This window comes from Prionailurus viverrinus, chromosome F1, assembly GCF_022837055.1.
Source record: "Prionailurus viverrinus isolate Anna chromosome F1, UM_Priviv_1.0, whole genome shotgun sequence".
In the NCBI taxonomy this organism is placed as follows: domain Eukaryota; kingdom Metazoa; phylum Chordata; class Mammalia; order Carnivora; family Felidae; genus Prionailurus; species Prionailurus viverrinus.
In genome coordinates, this window is record NC_062577.1 from 18,265,404 (window position 1) to 18,286,080 (window position 20,677).

At 38.3% G+C, this 20,677-nt stretch overlaps 1 protein-coding gene across 7 annotated transcripts in view; it reads right to left on the bottom strand.

Moving 5' to 3' along the window:
* Positions 1-20,677, bottom strand: part of ABL2 (ABL proto-oncogene 2, non-receptor tyrosine kinase) — a 104,714-nt gene that overhangs the window by 24,364 nt on the left and 59,673 nt on the right. For 2 of the 7 annotated variants that reach the window (XM_047841321.1, XM_047841318.1), the window contains exon 1: positions 2,968-3,084. The exons of 4 other annotated variants lie outside the window; for them this stretch is intronic. In XM_047841321.1, coding sequence (XP_047697277.1) covers positions 2,968-3,082 — 115 coding nt within the window. In that variant the 5' untranslated portion in view covers positions 3,083-3,084. Of the gene's footprint in view, positions 1-2,967; positions 3,088-20,677 lie in introns of those variants that run through there. One more of the 7 variants, XM_047841323.1, reaches the window with a different exon arrangement.

Genomic DNA, 20,677 nt, shown 5'->3' on the forward strand with positions numbered 1-20,677 from the left:
CTATCCACTTCTCACCCCCTCCACTATTTCCTTGTTACCACCATCATCTCTCAGCTAGATTTCCCCACACTCCTGATTTCCATGCCTCTATCCTTATTCTCTCCTGTCTATTCTCAATACACCAGCCAGTGTTTAAAGCGTAAGTCAGATTACGTGACTCCTCTGCTCCAAACTCTGTGATAGCTCCCTACCTTCGAGTGAAATGTGAAAGTCCTTACATGAGCCTGCGAGGTCCCTTGCAACTTGTCTTGCCCAATTCATCTGCCTACACCCCTCCCTAGTTAACCTCGTTTTGCATACTGGCCTCCCTGCTATTACTCGAACAAGGCAGGCACACTCCTGCCTCCGGACGTTTGTCCTGGCTGTTTCTTCTGTCTAAAACATTCCTCCCCAGACATTCACATGACACTTAACTCAAATGTGACCCTCCTGGTACAGCATTCTCTGACTATTCTATTTTAAAATGCAGCTATTCCTGACAGCACTCCCACATACCCCCCTCCCCATGTCTCCTTCCCTATTTCTCTCCAGAGCTCCTCTTACTACAAACTATATACTTATTACATTCATATATATTACTTAACTGCCCCCAACTAGAGTATCAATTTTATGAGGACAAGGATTTTTGTATGCTTTGTCCACTGATAAATTCCAAGCACCCAGAACAGTGCAGGTATGTAAGAGTCTCTCAAAAAACATTTGTTGAATAAATGAATCACGGGTACTGTTATGCTCACATACTGTACCACTATGAGAGGACAGAACAGAAAACCAAACTCTGGATCAGAAAAGGTTTCAGAGAAGAGAAAGCACTTAAATTAGGTGAACAGGAACTGTGCACTCACAGTGCACAGGCTGTCAGTGTGCAAGGACAGGTCTATGACATGTGATTCATCTGAACTGAAGAGAAGCTCCATCAAGCTTGAAAGGTTTGTTAAAGGCATGAAGTTCAGTTTCTTCAAAACCACACTATTTGAAAAATGGCAAAGAGCACAATTTGATGCAAACTTAATAAGATGTATAGAGGCCAAACAATACTGTACCTTTCTCAAATATACAAAATAACAAACACAGGATAAAAGTTATTTTTGAGGCCAAAGTACTAAAAGAACCATGACTTGGAAAACAATCCTTTTCACTCCCCACTCCGGTTCTTCCCATCTCTACTTGTATGACTTTTTTGGTCAAGTCAAAGATCTTATTTCCTTCCCTTCTTCTTTCTTCCCCCTCACTCTTTTGTTCTCATAGAACTAATAAGGGTCAATTTCCTGTACAATCCGTCTGCACAGGATATCCATTTAAACGCCATCCTATCCGCTAAGCATCAAACAAAAGGAAAAATGTTTCAAAGACAGAAAACATCCTAACATTTTCCTGAGGCCAAGAATGAACACGTATTAAATCATAAAGAACTAAATGCAGGAGAACAAGCTAAGGAATAGTGGGGGGGGGGGGGGGGGCGGGGAAGCCTATAGGAAGAGCAAGTAAATAACAGTGTTATCCAGTGGGTGGTAGTCTATGTCACTTTCCTCATCAGCTTAAAAAAGACACATCTGGATGATTCAGATGTACTGAGCCTATACAAATGCAAGTGTGAAGGCTGGAAATATTTTTGAAAAATGTGAAATCACTACTATATATTAGGTATGCATTATATTACATAACGGGTTAATTTTTCGTTAATCACGGTTTTTGAGGTAGATTATGGAGCTAAGATGAGAGAACGATATAGGACCCAGGGAGCAGAAATAGGGTTGTTAAGTAAAGGTTGATTTTATTACTTTTTTCTACTGACAGACTTGCAGAAGACAATAAAAATAAGGCAAAACATAGAAATGGCAGTTTTTAAAAAGTAAATTATCAGGATTAAACTAGTTAAAATCTAGAATAAAACTCAGACTCAAATTCAGAGAAAATTCCTAAATTTAATGTTTAATTTTATTAAAAAACACTTTTCACCAATCAGTCGTTCAATAACTTTTATCAGTTTAATTAGAAATTGTCAGATAGTGGGGCACCTGGGTGGCTCAGCTGGTTAAGCGTCCAACTTCGGCTCAGGTCATGATCTCACGGTTCATGCGTTCAAGCCCCATGTCTGGCTCTGTGCTGACAGCTGGGAGCTTGGAGCCTGCTTTGGATTCTGTGTTTCCCTCTCTCTCTGCCCCTCCCCTGCTCACACTCTGTCTCTCTCTCACTCAAAAATAAATAAAACGGTAAAAAAAAATTTTAAGAAACTTGTCAGATAGTAACTGGAGAAATAAATATACAAAATTTTCAGTTGAGGCATTTCTAAGCATTTTACAAACCCTTATCTTGCCAGAATTCTACTTTACCTGACTGCATATTCTCTGAGAAGCTAATACTTTTTTTTTTTTTTTTTTTGAGAGAGCATGCGACTAGGGGAGAGGGACAGAGGGGGAGAGGGAGAGAGACAGAGAGAATGAGAATCTTAAGGGATCCTGAGCCGAAATCAAGAGTTAGATGATCAACAAACTGAGCCACCCAGGTGCCCCCAAAGCTAACACTTTTTAATACTGTTTATGTAAGGTGGTTGGAAAAATCATTCAACAGTTCTCAAGGTAACTTAAGTACTTCATCTCAAGCCATATGTATCTTAACACCACAAAATACTACATATCACTCATTTATTCTTTCCTTCAGTAAGTACTTACTGAGATCCTACCATGAAATACCAGAAAAAAAGCAAATCATTCCTAAATGGATGATGAAGTATAAACCTGCAGAGAAAAGTTTCCTTGGAGAAAACCTGTTTACAATAAACCACCACATACGCTTTTAAAAGAGGGAAACACCCTAAGGAGACTCATCTTTTGCATCACTTAAATTAACTTCACTGGTCGAAACTGACGACAGTAACAGGAGTAGAGAAAATTTTTTGAAATCTCCATTCATGTTTGATTATTGTGAGTATCAACCCTCCCCCAAACTATCACCTTGGAACCATACCTGTCACGTTGGGTAGAGCAGTTTCTGAGGCCTCACTACTGCACAGGCAGCAAAGCGATGAGTCCTGATCTCTGCCATAACTATTGGGTGGAAGCAGGACTGTTCCAAGGACCATTCCTCTGCCCAGAAGCACAGAAGTTAAACTGTTCTATGTAGAGGAAGTCTTAGAATTCCACTCCCTGACAAGCAATACCACATGCATGTGACATTTACTCATATACTCAGTGGCCGGAGGAAACCAATAGAAGGGTAAGCATTTACAAGTCCCAAAGTGGGCGGAGAGTAACCCAAAGGAAAGTGTCTAGTAATCAGCAAAGACTGAGTCAGATCAAAGTTACTTCAGAAGAACCTTTGGAAATGTTTTGAAAAAATAAGTAAAAACCAACATACACATGAGTAACAAATACAAAAATATGTAGGGATTAGTATATATAGACGGGATTTCTTTCCTAAATGGATGATGCAGTAAGCCTGTAGAGAAACGTTTCCTCGGAAGAAACCTGTTTACAATAAAACACCACATACACTTTTAAAAGAGGAAACGCCCTAAGGAGACTCATCTTTTGCATCACTTAAATTAGCTCAAGTAACCACAAATCCAAAGTGAAAGAAATAGTTACAATCTGATTCATGAACAAAGAAACCAGGAAATGACTGCCTTCACTGACATTTCGGCTCTACAGCTTAATACGGTTAAAAATACAGCATGAAAAAAATATATGGCATGATTGCAACACGGATGGACCTAGAGGGTATTGTGGTAAGTGAAAATAGACTGAGAAAGACAAATAAATACCATGATTTTATTTATATGTGGAATCTAAAAAACAAATGAGTACACAAAAAGCAGAAACAGACCCATAAATACAGAGAACCAATGGTTGTCAGGGAGAAGGGGGTGGACAGATGGGCATTTGGATGAAGGGGAGTAGGAGACACAGGCTTCCAGTGGTGGAAGAAATAAGTCATGGGGATGGAAGACACAGCATAAGGAGAGAACACTCAATGGTATTGTGACAGCACTGTGTCAGCTGGTGACTACATTTAATGGTGAGCACAGTCAAATCACTATGTCTGTACACCTGAAACTAATACAACATTGTGCTAAGTATACTTCAATTTAAAAATAACATTTTAGGGTACCTGGGGGGCTCAGTTTAAGCGTCTGACTTCGGCTCAGGTCATGATCTCACTGTTTGTGAGTTTGAGCCCCATACTGGTCTCTGTGCTGACAGCTCAGAGCCTGGAGCCTGCTTCAGATTCTGTGTGTCCCTCTCTCTCTGCCCCTCCCCAACTAGCGCTCTGTCTCTCAAAAAATAAAATAAAAACGTTAAAAATAAAAAAATAAAAATAACATTAAAAAAAAAAAACTGACACGATAATGTTGAAAACCTCTGAGTGTTAACACTTATAAGTTTTTTTTTCCTTAATTGTTTTAAATGTTTACTTTTGAGAGTGAGCAGGGAAGGGTCAGAGAGAGAGGGAGACACAGAATATGAAGCAGGCTCCAAGCTGTCAGCACAGAGCCTGATGCAGGGCTCGAACTCGCAAACGACCTGAGCTGAGGTCAGACGCTCAACCGACTGAGCCACCCAGGCCCCCCCAAACTTTTAAAAGTTGTAAAAGTAAAAAGCTAGTCTTTATTAATATAAGGAACAAAGTTAAGTAAAATGTAAAAATCTGAAAATAAGGGTAACTTGTTGAGAATTAAGCTAGGAAAATCTGCAAATAATACACTAAATTATTTAGTGGTGTCATCTACAAAAATAACACAAGAATTTTTGTAACTATACAGTTAAGAACACTCATTGATCAACATTTACTAAGTACCTACTATGTACCAGCCACTGTGCTAGGTTTCAGGTCAACAAAAGAAACAGGGTAAAACTGTAAGATACCAGGACTGAAATAGCCTTCCATGAAGTTGAAACAAATTATAATGTCACCTCAGAGAAAGAATGTCTCTGACATAGGTAATTATTAATAGCTTAAAAAAACAAAGCTTATACTTTCAATAAAATGACCCTTTATAAAACCAGTATTGTTAACATCACAGAAAAAGCAAGAGTTAAATGACTAATGGTTACCTCAATTAATGACTCAGTGTTTCAAACACCAGGTTGAATTTCTCCTTCCCTAGATTATAAAAAATATAAGAGAAAGGAGCTCCATAATCCATATTCTAAACATATCTATATTCCATACCACGTAATTGACTATTCAGTTAGTAAATCTGCTCTTCAATTTACCAATAATTAATAGTTACAACTTAGGAAACTAGAAAAATTAAGAAACTACAAAAGCATAATGTAAAGAAAACGAATATTTTTGTGCTGCTATGCTGCTTCCATCTAACCCACGTAATAGCTTTTAAACGTTTTAAAGAATAAAATGAAGACTGCATACAAAACTAATCACCAAAAAATGATACATGAAAGCCTAAGAAAATTAAACTCAACCAAAGTATTAGTAAGACACGTTTTTTTTTTAAATTTTAATGTGTTTTTATTTTTGAGGGAGAGAGGGAGGGAGGGAAGGGCAGAGAGAGAGAGAGAGAGAGAGAGAGAGAGAGAGAGAGAGAACACGAGCAGGGGAGGGGTAGAGAGAGAGGGGGACCCAAAATCTGAAGCAGGCTCCTGGCTCTGAGCTATCAGCACAGAGTCCGATATGGGGCTCAAACTCACAAACTGTGAGATCATGACCTGAGCCAAAGTCGGATGCTTAACCAACTGAGTCACCCAGGCACCCCAAGACATGTTCTCATTTTAAAAATTCTTTTTCAGTTTATAACAGTGATATATGCTCATTATAGGAGATTTGAGAACTATATATAAATAGAAAGACAACAGCACATCACCCACTTCTACATCCTCATTTGTTGAATTATTAAAGTAACATTGATACCTTTGCATTTGGCTCTTTTAATCTGCATAGTGTTTCATTCATTCAGCCAATATTTACTGAGTGCCTACTAAGTGCAAAGCACTTTACTAGACAGGAAATATCTATTAGATGCTAAGCAAGAAATAAAGTCCATGAGAGATGAAGATAACAGGCTGGGAGGGGAGGAATTTCACTACTTTAAAGAAGGTGACATTTAAGTAAATGCCAAAAGCAAAAGAAGAATCTAAGCAGAGGGAATATAGCAAGTGCAAAAACCTAAAAGTAGGAAAGAACCTATAGGAAATGAAAAGTGTGGCCTGTAACTGAGAAAGTCAGAAAAGAAGCATGAAAAGAAGTTAGTAAGGTAGACTGGCTGGATGACCAGATCAAGCCCATAAGGGTGTAGGATTCTTTTCCAAATGCAATGGTAATTCACTGAATAGTTTTATGCCAGGAGGTCGTATGTTCTTCCATTTTGTAAAAGACAAACACTCTGGCTACCGGGCGGGGAAAAAAATGGATTAGATAAGAAATAACATCAGAAATAGGTAAATATGCAACAGTTCGAGAATGGACTCACACTGGCTTGGAAAAGAACGGTGTCATGAAGACAAAAGTGGAAGAATTTAAAGATCCACTTTACAGATGGAACTGACAGGGCTCACAGATCACTTAGATATGAGGTAAGACGAGGGTGAAAATAAAGAAAAGCTGCCAAGTTGCAGGCTTGAATAAGTGGGCAGATGGCTGTGTAATTTACTCGAAACGAAGAGCGCTGTAAATCAAAAGTTCCACTGTAGACAAGTAAATGTGAGGGATATAACTAAGCACCTTGATCTACAAATCCGAGGCTCAGAGAAGATCTTGGGTGTCAGACATCAGCATATAGATGGTGTCTAAAACCATGAATCTGGTTGAGATCACTTAGGGAATCAAGAGTTAGGTGAAAGTACAGGATCATGCTTAGAGGGGGAACGATGACTTCAATACTGCAGATTTCTGATTTGAAACACGGAGGCTACAAAGAAGGGAAAAAACATGATCTTAAGTGCTTAGAGAAAAAACTGTCAACCCAAAATTCTCTGTCCACAGAAAACATCCTTCAGAAATGAAAGTGAAATAAAGACATCCTCAGCTAAAGGGAATAACTTGTTGTCAGTAGATACACTCTCAAAAAATTCAATTCAGACATAATGGAAATAATACCAAAAGGAAATTTTTGAATGTTAGGAATAAAAAAAGAGAAACAAAAATGGTAAATAGAACACTCTTCTGCTCTTGAATTCTTAATATTTGACAGTTGGAAGCAAACAGTGTAATGCAATCTGTAGGGACTTGTCAATGCATGTGGATATATGACAACTACAACACAGGGAAAAGAGAACTCTTATGATGGTAAGGTTTCATATTTCACGTGAGGTGGCCAAATACTGAATCTAAGGAGAATGTGAAAAGTTTGGTATGTATATTGAAATCCATAAAGCAACCACTGGAAAACCTATACAAAGAGATACAACCCAAAACAACAGATAAGCGAAACATGTTAATAATCCAAGAGAAAGCAGGAAAGGGGAAACAGAAGAACAGAAAAAAATTAAATGGTAGACCTAAATAAATCCAAACAAATCAGTGATTAACATTTAATAAAAATGGTCTAAATACAATTAGAAGGCAGTTTGTCAAAATAGATAATGTCTGACCCAACTACAGGCTATCTAAAAGAAACCCACTTCAACTATAACCACAGAAGTAGGTTAAAAATGAAAGGATGAAAACATATGTTTACACAAAAACCTGTAAATGACCATTTATAGCAATATTCATAATAGCCAAAACTGAAAACTTTAACTGAAATGTCCATCAATTAATGTATAAATAAAAATTGTGCAGCAATAAGAAAGAAGCACTAATACACAAATGAACCTTAAAAACATCCCAAGAGAAGGAAGTCAGTCAAAATGAATACATGTTATGTGATTCCATTTAGATGAAACATCTAGAATTGGTAAATCCATAGAGAAAGAAAGCAGATTAGTGGTAGCCTAGGGTCAGGATGTGGGGAGGAATATGGAATGACTGCTACTGGCTATGGGGTTTCTTTTTGAGGTGATGAAAATATTCTAAGATTAGGTTGTACTGATGATTGAAAAACTCTGAATATACTCAAACCACTGAATCATATACTTCAAATGGGTGAATTTTATATGTGGATTTATATCTCTATAAAAGCATTAAAAACATTATGCTATGTGAAAAAGGCCAGATTTAAAGTCTACATATTGCATGATTCCATTCATATGAAATACCCAAAAGAGCACATACACAGAGACAGAAAGCAATTTAGTGGTTACCTGGGACTCGCGTAGGAATGCTGACTGACTATAAAACAGCACAAGGAACCCTTTGGGTGATGAAAATGCTCTAAAACTGGATTGTGGTGAATGTTACACAACGATGTACATTTTTAAAAATCACTAAATTGTACATCTTTTAAAACTCAAATAAAAGCTCAATAAAGCTGTTTTTCTTAAAGCACAAAGGGTAATAAAACAAAAAGCAAAATCAGACTTTTGTCTGAAAGATACTGTTAAGGGAATCAAAAGATAAGTCATAAACAGGAGAAAACATCTACAAATTACATTTTTTTTAAGTTTATTTATTTTGAGAGAAAGTACACGCATGCACCTACATGTGTACAAGTAGGGGAGAGGCGGAGAGAGAGAAGGAGAAAGAGAATCCCAAGCAGGCACCATGCTGTTGGGGCAGAGCCTAATGTGGGGGTTGAACTCACAAACTGAGATCATGACCTGAACCACAATCAAGAGTCAGACACTTAACCGACTGAGCCACCGAGGTGCCCCTGCAAATTATATTTCTAACAAAGGATACACAGCCAGAATACATCAAGAACTTTCAAACTTACAAGTACGAAAACAAATCACTCAATTAAAAAAATGGATAAAAATTCTCTTCACCAAAGATAATACAGGAATAACAAATAAGATGTTCAACATCAGCAACCATTAAAGAAATGCAAATTAAAACCACAATAAGATACCACTAAACATGTACTAGGAGTGAGTAACCTAAAAATACTAAGAATATCAAATACTAACTATGGATGCAAACCAGCTGGAACTCTCATAAATTGCTGAGTAGAATGCAAAATGGTACAGCCATTCTAGAAAGCAATTTGGCAAAGTCTTGTAAAACATCACTTATCATATGATCCAGCAATACCACTCCTAAGGATTTGTCCTGGAGAAACGAAAACTTATATTCATATCAACACCTGTTATGTGAATGCTTATGGCAGCTCTATTCCTAACTTCCCCAAACTGGAAATTAATCTAAACGTCCTTCAATGGATGGGTGGATAAACAAACTCCAGCACATCCATACAAGGGAATACTACTCAGCAAATAAAAAAGGAATGAACTACTGCAAAGGGAGAGGAAGCGTCTCAAGCAGACTTCACGCCCAGTGCAGAGCCTGACGAGATGCAGGGCTCAATCTCACAACCATGAGATCACGACCTGAGCTGAAATCAAGGGCTGGGCACTTCACCAACTGAGCCACTGACGCACTCCCGGAGCTGTCATTTTTATAACGGCATGTATTTCTCAGAGTGGAGAGCCATACCTATCCCCAAACAGACCACTATCCCTTTTTCCTATCAGCATGAAACAGCATCACAGAGTCCTACACACACAAGTATTTGAAAGGGGTCTTTCAATGACTATTTCAGGATCTAACGGTAGACCCTTAAACATGTTCAATTCCATTATTATTGAGCTGAAGAAACAAAGCTAGTGTCAGAACCAGATGATCTCTAGGATGGCAGCTGCCCCAGCCCTGCCTGTTATTATTAACCCTTGCCCCTCAACCTCCCAACACAGCAGCAGACTAGAATTCTAAGACAGGAGAACACCACTCCCACACTGTGCTACTTTACTCCTACATTCACCTCTTGACCTTTCCTTTTGTGAACTCAAGGCTTTAGGAACAAAAAGGTGGCCTCTCATTACAAAAATCAATCCCTAATATTGAGGTTTTTTTAGTGTTTTTTTTAATCCAAGAGCTCAGGCTCTATATTAAGTAGCGCTGGGCTCTGCCATTCAAAAAGTGAGGGGTCACTGGTTATTTAAATATTTGAGAGTACAATTTCCATTTGTACAACAGGGGGAAAATGGTAATAAGTACTTTTATGGAGTTCTTAAACGAGATTAAATTCATGTAGAGTGCTTGGGGGAGAATCTGACACCATAACTGAACACTTTAGTTCTTTCTGTCGTCTAAAAGGGGCACCTTCCTGCTTGGAAAATAAATCTATTAAAAGGTAAGAAAAATTTGTTGGGCTCGAGTTAAAAGATCTGTAGGGCTAACAAGATGTTAAAGGTACAGAAATAAAAGTAAGCAACTGAAGGGTCTCTAAACTTTTCCAAGAGTAACTCTCTTTAGGTCAGTTAGTAATAATAGGTATAGATTATCTTCTTGGCTCCCATATAGCTCACATTTGAATACATCACAAAAAGTCACAAAAATCAAAATGGTGTTTTAATCAGGACTATGCTCAAGCTCTTCCTTTGTCTATTCAAATCCTGTTTTATCTTTCAAATTGTAGTTCAAGTTCCTAGATTCTCCCTGGACCCAACCTCTGACCATTTCTAATTAAGTAATCTCTTCCTTTGCCTAAAACAGCAACTGTCATACTATCATGGGACATCTTCTATAGTGTACTTACTATAATTTATTCATTCCTTTTTTGTGTGTCTTTTTTCCTCCAATAAGATTAAGTTTTTACAGGTACAGAACCATTATGTTTCTCTCTCCAATGAAACCCAGCAAATAAATAATGATTGGTAAAAAGGATTAACACTAAAGCCTTGCGTTCACAAAAGGAAAGGTAAAGGGGTGAATACCAAGAGTAAAGTAGTACAACGTGGAAGTGGAGTTCTGCTGTCTTAGATTTCTAGTCAGCTGCTATGTTGGGAGGCTGAGGGGAAAGGGTTAATAACAGGGTGATTAATAACAAGGGTTAATAACTCAAAATTCAATGTGAGACTTGTCACAAAAATAAAATCTATTATAACAGCATCTTTTCCCTTTCTCTACACCAGTGTTTCTCAAATTTTTTTTTCATTATCACCACTCCAAGGATTAAAATTAAATTTAACTTAAATTAACTAGTTTAATTTAATTTAATTCAATTTCTCCCTAACAAGAGAAATTAAAAACTGAAAGGATAAGATTTTGTAGGGTAGCATTGAGCTTTGGAGGATTACAAACCAATGTAAATACCTAAGTTATTATCACCCCTGCTGAGAACGCATGCTCTATACCTAGACAAATCTTCCAAACACTTGGAAGGTCCCAAGAGGATTCATTTGTTCCTGTTAGAGTAGGGGCTCGTTCTAATTACAAAATCATAGATGTCAACAGACTTGGATTCAAAATTTTCTACTACAGAGAAAGGAAGAGCACATTTTCTAAGCAGCGGGAAACACACACACACTAAACAAAGTCAGAGAAGAAAAAGGATTGAATACTGTGTTTTACAAGACCAATTAAGACATGGGGGAACCTGGGTAGGCTAATAACTAATACATCTTCAAAAAAACACTCCTTAAATATGTGTTCAACATTTATTCAGCAAGAAGCCTGAAGTTAGCCCTGAGGGAGAAGGGAAAGCAGAAAGGAAGAAGTGGTCCTGAATAATTCAAGTCCTGACTCCGCAAAAGGCCCTGCAGCGAATCAGAATTACCCACCTCAGCAGGCACTTTCCCATGCCCTTTGGTGGTCTCAGGCTCTAGCCCAGACATCTTATAAAAATATTCCCCAACACCACAGATAATACTCTTTATAAGAGGCTTTTTAGAAAACAATTTCTTCACCCTGTTACATTTCCAGTGAACCTTTAGAAAGTGACACTGGAGAGGAGCCTGGCTGGCCCATTCCTTAATCCAGTTCAGTGATTTTGCTGCATGAGAAATTTGGCCTGATTACAAGAGAAGAGAAGCCTGGAAATGTATGTGTGTCATAGTCGGGTAACGTGAGATATCTGTGGGTCCAACGACAGACAACCTTGACATCCAGACAAAAGAATTCAGACTGTATTGGGATACAATAGGTAATCATTCTACATTTGTGAGAAGTAGTAACACATTGATTGTGGTATTTAAAGAAGACTGGTCTCCAATGCTCCTGATGGACCCCCCTGAAGTTAAAGAGAATAACTAAAAGTCTGATAAGCAGGGATGATAAGGGCATGGTCATGGAATGGACAATGACCATTCAAGAGATCCTTTTTTTAAAGATTTTATTTTTAAGTAACCTGTACACCCGACATGGGGCTTGAACGCATAACCCCTGAGATCATAAGTTGCATGCTCTACCAACTGGAGCCAGCCAGGTTGCCCAAGAAATCTTTTTAAATTTTTTTTAATGTTTATTTTGAGAGAGAGAAAGAGACAGCGAGCGAGTGAGCACAGGGGAGGGGCAGAGATAGGGAGAAAGAGAGAATCCCAAGCAGGCTCTGCACATTCAGCACAGAGCCCAACACAGGGTTTGAGCTCACAAACCATGAGATCATGACCTGAGCCAAAATCAAGAGTCAGACACTTAACCGACTGAGCCACCCAGGCATCCCAAGAAATCTTTTAAAGAAAAAAGTTGAGGGGCGCCTGGGTGGCGCAGTTGGTTAAGCGTCCAACTTCAGCCAGGTCACGATCTCGCGGTCCGGGAGTTCGAGCCCCGCGTCAGGCTCTGGGCTGATGGCTCAGAGCCTGGAGCCTGTTTCCAATTCTGTGTCTCCCTCTCTCTCTGCCCCTCCCCCGTTCATGCTCTGTCTCTCTCTGTCCCAAAAATAAATAAACATTGAAAAAAAAAATTAAAAGAAAAAAGTTGATAATTATCTAGGAACCAAGTAGATATAGGAAAGGAAACTAATAAGTCTCTCTTTAGTTTGGGGTAAAATGAATATAAAGTAGTAACATCCAGATTTCAAAGACAGAATTATAAGACTAGAATATCAATGAGGTATACTCACTAAAGACATTACTTTAGGAGTTATCAACCTGGTTCAATCTTTTATACAAAGAACAAAGTTCTGAGTACTCCATCAAGACATTTTTTTATCAACTGAAAAAAGTGGCAATAATTACAGGGTTTTGTATTCAGTTTCCTAAATACTCTCTAATTCAAAATCACTTCTTTCTGGATGGTACCAGATAACAGAAACTTCTATCCTCATTCCTCTTTCCTTCTTCCATGCATCCTCCCTAGGTGAAATCATTCACATCTACCACTTTTAATTATAAACTCTAGGCTACTGGCGCCTGTATTAGTTTCCTGTGGTTGCTATTAACAAACTGTGACAAATTGGATGACTTAAGACACCAGATATGCACCCTGGAGGCCAGAAGTCAGAAATTGGTATCACCGGGACAAAATCAAGGTGGTGACAAGGCCTCGGCTCTCTTCAGAGCTCTAAGGGAGGATCCATCCCTCGCCTCTTCTAGTCTCTGGTTGCTACCAGCGCTCTGGGCTTGTGGACACATCACTACAGTCTTCGAGACCAGCCTCTTCAGCTCTCTCTTCACATCATCTTCTCCTGTGTGTGTGAAACCTCCCCATCTCCCTTTTATAAGGAAACATGTGATTCTACTTAGGGCTTACTGAGATACTCCAAAATAATCTCCCCATCCATCTATAAAGATATCTCCCTTGCCTGCTTTTCTGCCATGAAACATTTACACTTTCCAGGGATTAGGGCATCGGTATCTTTTGAAGGGGCACTTTTCAGCCTACCACAAGCTCCCAAATCCCACCAACCCCTAACCACTCTCCTGATCAGTTGATATATAGCCTATAGCCTATGATAAATACATGAGACAGCCTATAGCCTATCGTATATACACTTCGACACCCTGAGAGAACTGAAAACCCGCTGTTTCGACTTCTGCTTTCATTTATTTTTCAGTTTAGTGTGCACATGCATGCACGTGTGTACTCTTATAGCTGTTTATGGCATACCCATTCACCCAGGCATCCAACCCAGAAACCTCATCAGCACTCTAGAAACCTCTTCCTTCCCTGATTCCCTCTATCACTATTCTACAGATTCCACCTCCCAAATCTCTCTCAAATCCATGTATTCCACTCCCTTACCACTGTCTTACTTTACACCCTCTTTATCTCCTTTCCTAAGCTGCTACAATATTCATCTATCTGATCTTCCCGACTTGAGTTTCTCTCTGCTCCAGTCTAATACTCACACTGCCTCTAAATTGGTATTTTGAAGGGGCAAGACCACCTCAAGTTATGTTCCTACTCAAAACTTCTAAGGGTCTGGGCTCTCTACTGCACAGTTAAATTCCAAATTCCTCAGCATGGTATGAGAAAGATCTGCCATGGTATGGCACTTGTCAGCCTCTCTAGCCTCTCTTCTCCCATCTTCCTTGTATCTTATGCTTCATCTATACCTCTCCCAGTAGTTCTCTGAACATTTCACTTTGTTCGATCTTTGTACATGCTAACTCTCTCCTACAATATTCTTCCCTTCGAGGTACCTAGTGAACTCATTTAACACAATTCATACCTCTTCTGTTCAATGTTCTCAAAAGTACTCTCTCTTACCTAAAATAAAGTTTATAACTCTACACTAAGTCATAATCACACAGATTTTTGTTATTAGTAGTTATTTGTGAGGGAGAAATACTGCATAACACAGAAACATACAAAGTACTATTATTTATAATGTGTGACTCCAGCCTCACCCCACTTAAGGGCAGGGATTATGTCTTATTCATATCTATTTGCCTAAAACATGTATTCAATAAATATTTGTTGACACATCATTTTTTCTTAATTATAGAAACAATACTTGCTCATTTTCTAGAAACTAAAAGACACAGTACTGAAGACAATTAAAAGCAGTTATGATCCCATCATTCAGAAATAATTACTGACATATTTTTCAAATATTTTTATCCAGTCTTTTTCTTATCTTGTTCTTAAAGATGTTCTCTAATACTGGAGTGCCTAAGTGGCTCAGTTGGTTAAGCATCTGGCTCTTGATTTTGGCTCAGGTCATGATCTCACAGTTTGTGAGTTGGAGCCCCACATCAGGCTCCTCACTGACAGCATGGGATTCTACCAGCAACAACCCCTGCCCACTGCCCCTGATCTGCTCCTCCCTCACATGTGCTCTATCTCCCTCAAAATAAATAAACTTTTTTTAAAAATCTAAAAAAAAAAAAAAAAAGATATTCTCTCATACATACTTTTACAGCAATTTTTAGCCTTGAGGCTAATATTAAAATATAACCTACCAATTCCTATAATTTAAGATTTGGAATTTGGCAACAGAAGGAATTTAGTCCTTGGATTTGTTTGGGAAATGTGCAAATTTGATTTATTTCATTTAGATTTCTGTTCTAGATATTCAGATCTCTAAGATCCAAGATCAGCAGAAGTGATACGTTTTTAAGAAATTTCAAAGCAAACTTCATCCCTAGGTAATTAGTTTTTATACATTTATAAAACAATTTTAATTTTCAAGGATGAACAAAATTTAAAACACACATTGTGATCCATTCCTCAAGTATTTTACCCGCTTTATGGCCAAAATACCCAAGTGCCCAAAAATATAAACCGTCCCCACAGGTTGCCAAAATTAAATTGCAGAGTTTTCTAAGTGTTTCAGAAATTTATTCTAATGAGCTTATAATTTTATTTTTAAATGGCATGCTAAATCATGTGCTGGTCTTTATAAAACAGAAATTGAAGTCTCCCCACTCCCTCTCAGAGCTTCATTTCCTCACAAAGTTGGATCAGAAGTTCGGCTTTCAACTCCACCCTCAAGGAAATGGAAGGCATGTTATAATTTATTATATTCAGAGACATGAGTGAGACACATTTTTCCCGTGTCTTTTGCATTTTCCTCCTGTTTCTTATTAGAAGGTATGGTCTTTTCACGCAACTAGAGGTAAGATCTATAATTTGGTCCTAGATAATTGTATTTCTTCAATGGGGTCTGAAGCCCAAACTCTTGCTAACAGAAAGTGTTATCCTGCCTTGCTTAGTTCCATGTGCAGGTGTCATTCTTGAAAGAGGATCTTGTATGAAGGGAGTGAGATGAACGGGGGACTCAGGAATTCTTGTGTTCTAAGAGCACCTCATTAATATCATCTCTCTAAAAGCACCCTCTTCTCAGGGCGCCTGGGTGGCTCAGTCGGTTGGGCATCCGACTTCAGCTCAGGTCATGATCTCACAGTCTGTGAGTTCGAGCCCCGCATCGGGCTCTGTGCTGACAGCTGGAGCCTGCTTCAGATTCTGTGTCTCCCTCTCTGCCCCTCTGTCTCATGCTCTGTCTCAAAAATAAATAAAAACATTAAAAAAAATTTTTTAAAAAGCACCCACTTCTCATTTACTACATGATAATAATAATAACCCTCTTTTTGAAGGTATAAGTTGTCCTTTCTTTAAAATTTATTTATTTACTTTGAGAGAGAAAAAAAGAGAGCACAAGCTAGGGAGGGGTAGAGAGAGAATCCCAAGAAGGCTCCACGCTGTCAGTAGAGAGCCCAGTGTGGGGCTCAATCCTATATACCGTGAGATCATGACCCAAGCTGAAACCAGGAGTCCGATGCTTAACTGACAAAGCCACCCAGGCATCCCTGAATGTATAGCTGTCTTGAGATAACATTAAGATACATGCATTTGGGAAAGAGTCATCTGGCCATTGTCAGATCAGACTCTTTAAACAGATAGCTGTTTGCATTCAACAATATGATCACTAATTTTGTCTGTATTAATCCCTGTATCTTGTACATAGTAGGCACTCAATTATTTTTAAATTAATGTGCACAAATCTCTACCAACATGCAGTTTCCAGGCAAACTAAAAATGACTCAAAGCTGGGGTGCCTGGGTGGCTCAGTCAGTTAAGTGTCTGATTTCAGCTTAGGTCATGATCTCACGGCTAGTGAGTTCAAGCCCCGCATTAGACTCTGTGCTGACAGCTCGGAGCCTGGAGCCTGCTTTGGATTCTGTGTCTCCCTCTCTCTCTGCCCCTCCCCTGCTTGCTCTCTCTTTCTCTCTCTCTCTCAAAAATAAATAAAACATTAAAAAAAAAAAAAGTGTAAATAAATAAATAAATAATGACTCAAAACAATTCTAGCCCTCTCTACAGGACTGTAATGAAGTTACCATTTATGGAGCACATATGTACTAGGCACTTTACAGACTTTGATGTATTATAATTTGTAATATCATTTCCTACAGCTCTGGAAGACAGGCATTACTGTCACCAACAAATGCTCAGAAATGTCAGGTAACTTACCCAAGTTCCAGAGCTGATGAAGCCAGTTATACAAACCTCTAGCTCTCATCTAACTTCAAAGCCCATGCTCCTTTCACAATTTCAGGATGCCTCACTCATTCTATAAAAAGTGATACAAAAACTGGTCCTTCTAACCTTCTGGAAGAGAATTTCAAAACAGATGCCCCAAGTGCAATGACTTTGATTCTTCTGTCCATATATAAAATGACATTTAAGGGTCAAACCTGAGAGACTAATTAGAATGCAATATACATGTGCTTACCAACCTAGTCCATTCCATCACAGAAAACTTGAAATTTCTGCCATTTATTCCCAGCAGAATAATCACAGATTTTTCCAGAATGCACAATAACTCAGGGAGGAGTTCTAAATATTTGTATAGATCATGCCAGAATCTAGAATGCATGCAAAAATACAACCTCTGCTCTGACTGGACAATTTTCATCTCTTTTTTTGAACAATTTTATTGAGACCAAAATGGAATGGATGGGGTCTTTTCTTTTGATATGTCCTCAAAGAAAGGAAGAGCTGAACAAAAAGTCTTCCCTTAATATATGGCTCATCTCACAAACATCACACACAAAAAGTAACGTACATATGGGTATTCATTAGGAAATGATTCTTACAGATCTTAAAGTTCTCTAACCTGACCCTTTAGAACACCTGTCACTGCGCTGTAGATAATTCAGCGATAATCCTTTCATGTAATGATAAAAAAAAAAAAATCAAAAGAGCTGTTTTTCCTGTTTCATATCCATGGAGTTAGTCTTCTAATATCTATGAGGAGGATATTTATGTGCAGACACAACATACACTCCCTATTCTTGGGTCCTGGCTGTAAGCTATTTCCTCCTGAACTCAGGTATTTCTAATTGCCTTAAATGAGGGAAATAAAACTTTATTCATTATCCTTATTTTGGCAGCTATTAGCTGTCCAAAGCAATAGAATCCTCCCTACGGGATGAGTGTTAAGAGGTAAAAAGATAAAGTCATAGTTCAAATTACAAAATTATTTTGGCTTAGTGCTCATATTAATATATATTTTTTGTTCAAATAATCTATAAAATACATGCTCAGGATTTAACCTCTGTGATTTCACTGCAAAACTCTATATCCCCAGCTTAAAACAAGACTATCACCAAAATTACAAAAGTACTGAAAAATTTTAACCAAATATCTTTGTTGATAAAGATCTCTATTAAAGTGGTTTTTGGACATCTGTCAGTATCAAACTGTGAATCCCTAGTACTATATGAACACATGCTATTCACATTATTATGTATATTATATATTTACATGACTGTGTACTATGATTCATAGTAAAGTTCACTATTATCACTGGCTTAATTTATGATGTGGGATAAAAACCATTAACACGACCACAACTACCAATAATGTTTTTCTAGACCACTAGTCCAAGTATCAGGTGAGACCGATAGAGGATTTTTAAAAAGAAAGAAAAAGAATACTTCAGAGGTATCTAACGATAAAAATACAGAATCTTTTTTAAGTTTATTTATTTTGAGACAGAGAGAGAGATTGATCATGAGTTGGGGAGGGGCAGAGAGAGAGAGGAAGAGAGAATCCCAAGCAGGCTCTGCGCTGACAGATGTGGGGTGGGGATCAATCTCACAAACCGTGAGATCATGACCTGAGCCAAAATCAAGAGCTGGATGCTTAACTGACTGAGCCACCCAGGTGCCCCCCAAAATACAAAATCCTTAAGAACAGGAGCCAGCAAAGTTTCTTTATCAAGATAGCTGGGTCTAGGTCAAGAAATGAGTGGCTTTGTGTATTTAAACTATCCCAAAAGTATGACTAATTTCAATTTTGTTTTCAGTTTTGCTAGATTTTCACTTATTCTATCGTTATGGCAGAAGGGCAAAATGTGTCCAGTAACAACATTTAGAGGACAGACTAAGAAAGAACATAAATCAGACATCAAAACTCTTCACGAATGGTGAATGAGATTGTGAGGTAAAGGAGTAAAGGACAGAAATGAATAAATAAGAGGCAGGTGGGGAATGTTATACTAACCCCATAGGAGCAAGACTAAAGTCTGGACTTTTGATTGAGCACCATACCATCTAGTAGAGAATAGAAGTCAGAGACAGAAAATTAACATCTAACAATTGTTGAATACCTGCTTCTCTATATGCCACGGAATTTACATAAATTATCACTAATTCTCATCTTAACACTGATAGAAACTATTTTTGGGGTGTTGGGTGGCCCAGTTAAGTGTCCAACTTTGGCTCAGGTCATGATCTCCTGGTTCATGGGTTCAAGCCCCACGTTGGGCTCTGTGCTGACAGCTCAGAGCTTGGAGGCTGCTTCAGATTTTGTGTCTCCCCCTCTCTCTGCCCTTTCCCCACTCATGCTCTCATGCTCTGTCTCTGTCTCTCTCTCAAATGTAAATAACTATTATCCCATTTCTCACATGAATAGCCATGTGCTATAATGCAGACAAACAATTTTGGAGTAAGATTTGAGATTCTGTCTCTGGTACCTTTAAGCCTTGAAATTGTGGGTAATTAATAACCCCCAAAACAAAGGCATCCTATTACCAGCAAGGGACAATGGAACCATAATAGTCTTGCAAAAGCAGATGTACCTTATTAAATACCCTCCTATGCTAGGGATCACTTGCCTTAGACCATCACAGCCACAATGTTTTAAGGGCCCCCATAACTGCCTGATGATTTGGCTTTCTGCACTTATGTCATGAAATTGACCTCTGACCTAAGGCTAGAAATGGGTGAGTAAAGTAAGGCCTCTTCTATGATGAGGGCACAGAGAGAGGGTGGAGAATGACTTTAAGAAATAAAGCCAGACAAAGATATCACAAGAAAAGAAAAATACAGACCAGTATCTCTTATAAACATTGATGCAAAAATCCCCAATACATTATTAGCAAACCAAATCCAGGAGTATATTCAAAGGACTATTCAGAGCACCTGGGTGGCTCAGTTGGGTTATTAAGCCCCTGACTTCAGCTCAGGTCACGATCTCAAGGTTTCTGAGTTTGAGCCCTGTGTCGGGCTCTGTGCTGAACTGCTTGGGAGCCTGGAGCTTCTGTGTTTCTGTGTCTCCTTCTCTCTCTACTCCTCCCCAACTGGCGCGCTCTCTCTCTCTCTCAAAAATAAAAAAAATAAATAAAAAGACTATTCACCATACCATGTATGATATATCCCAGGAATGCAAGGTTGGTTCAAAACACGAAAATCAATGTAATATACCAAGTTAATAAAATGAAGGGGAAAAAAGCGTATGATCCTCTCAATATAACTCCTTATTATGTGGAAAAAAATTTTTAAGCATGCATTTCTGATTTAGATATGTAATTTTTTAAAAGAGATGTTTAAAAGTGATGCTTTGCAATACTCTTCCTAGTTGTGTTTAACAGAAGAATATATTAATATCATCTCTTAATTATTGAGTACCTAACACATGTGAAGTGTTCGGTACATGAAATCTGATTTAG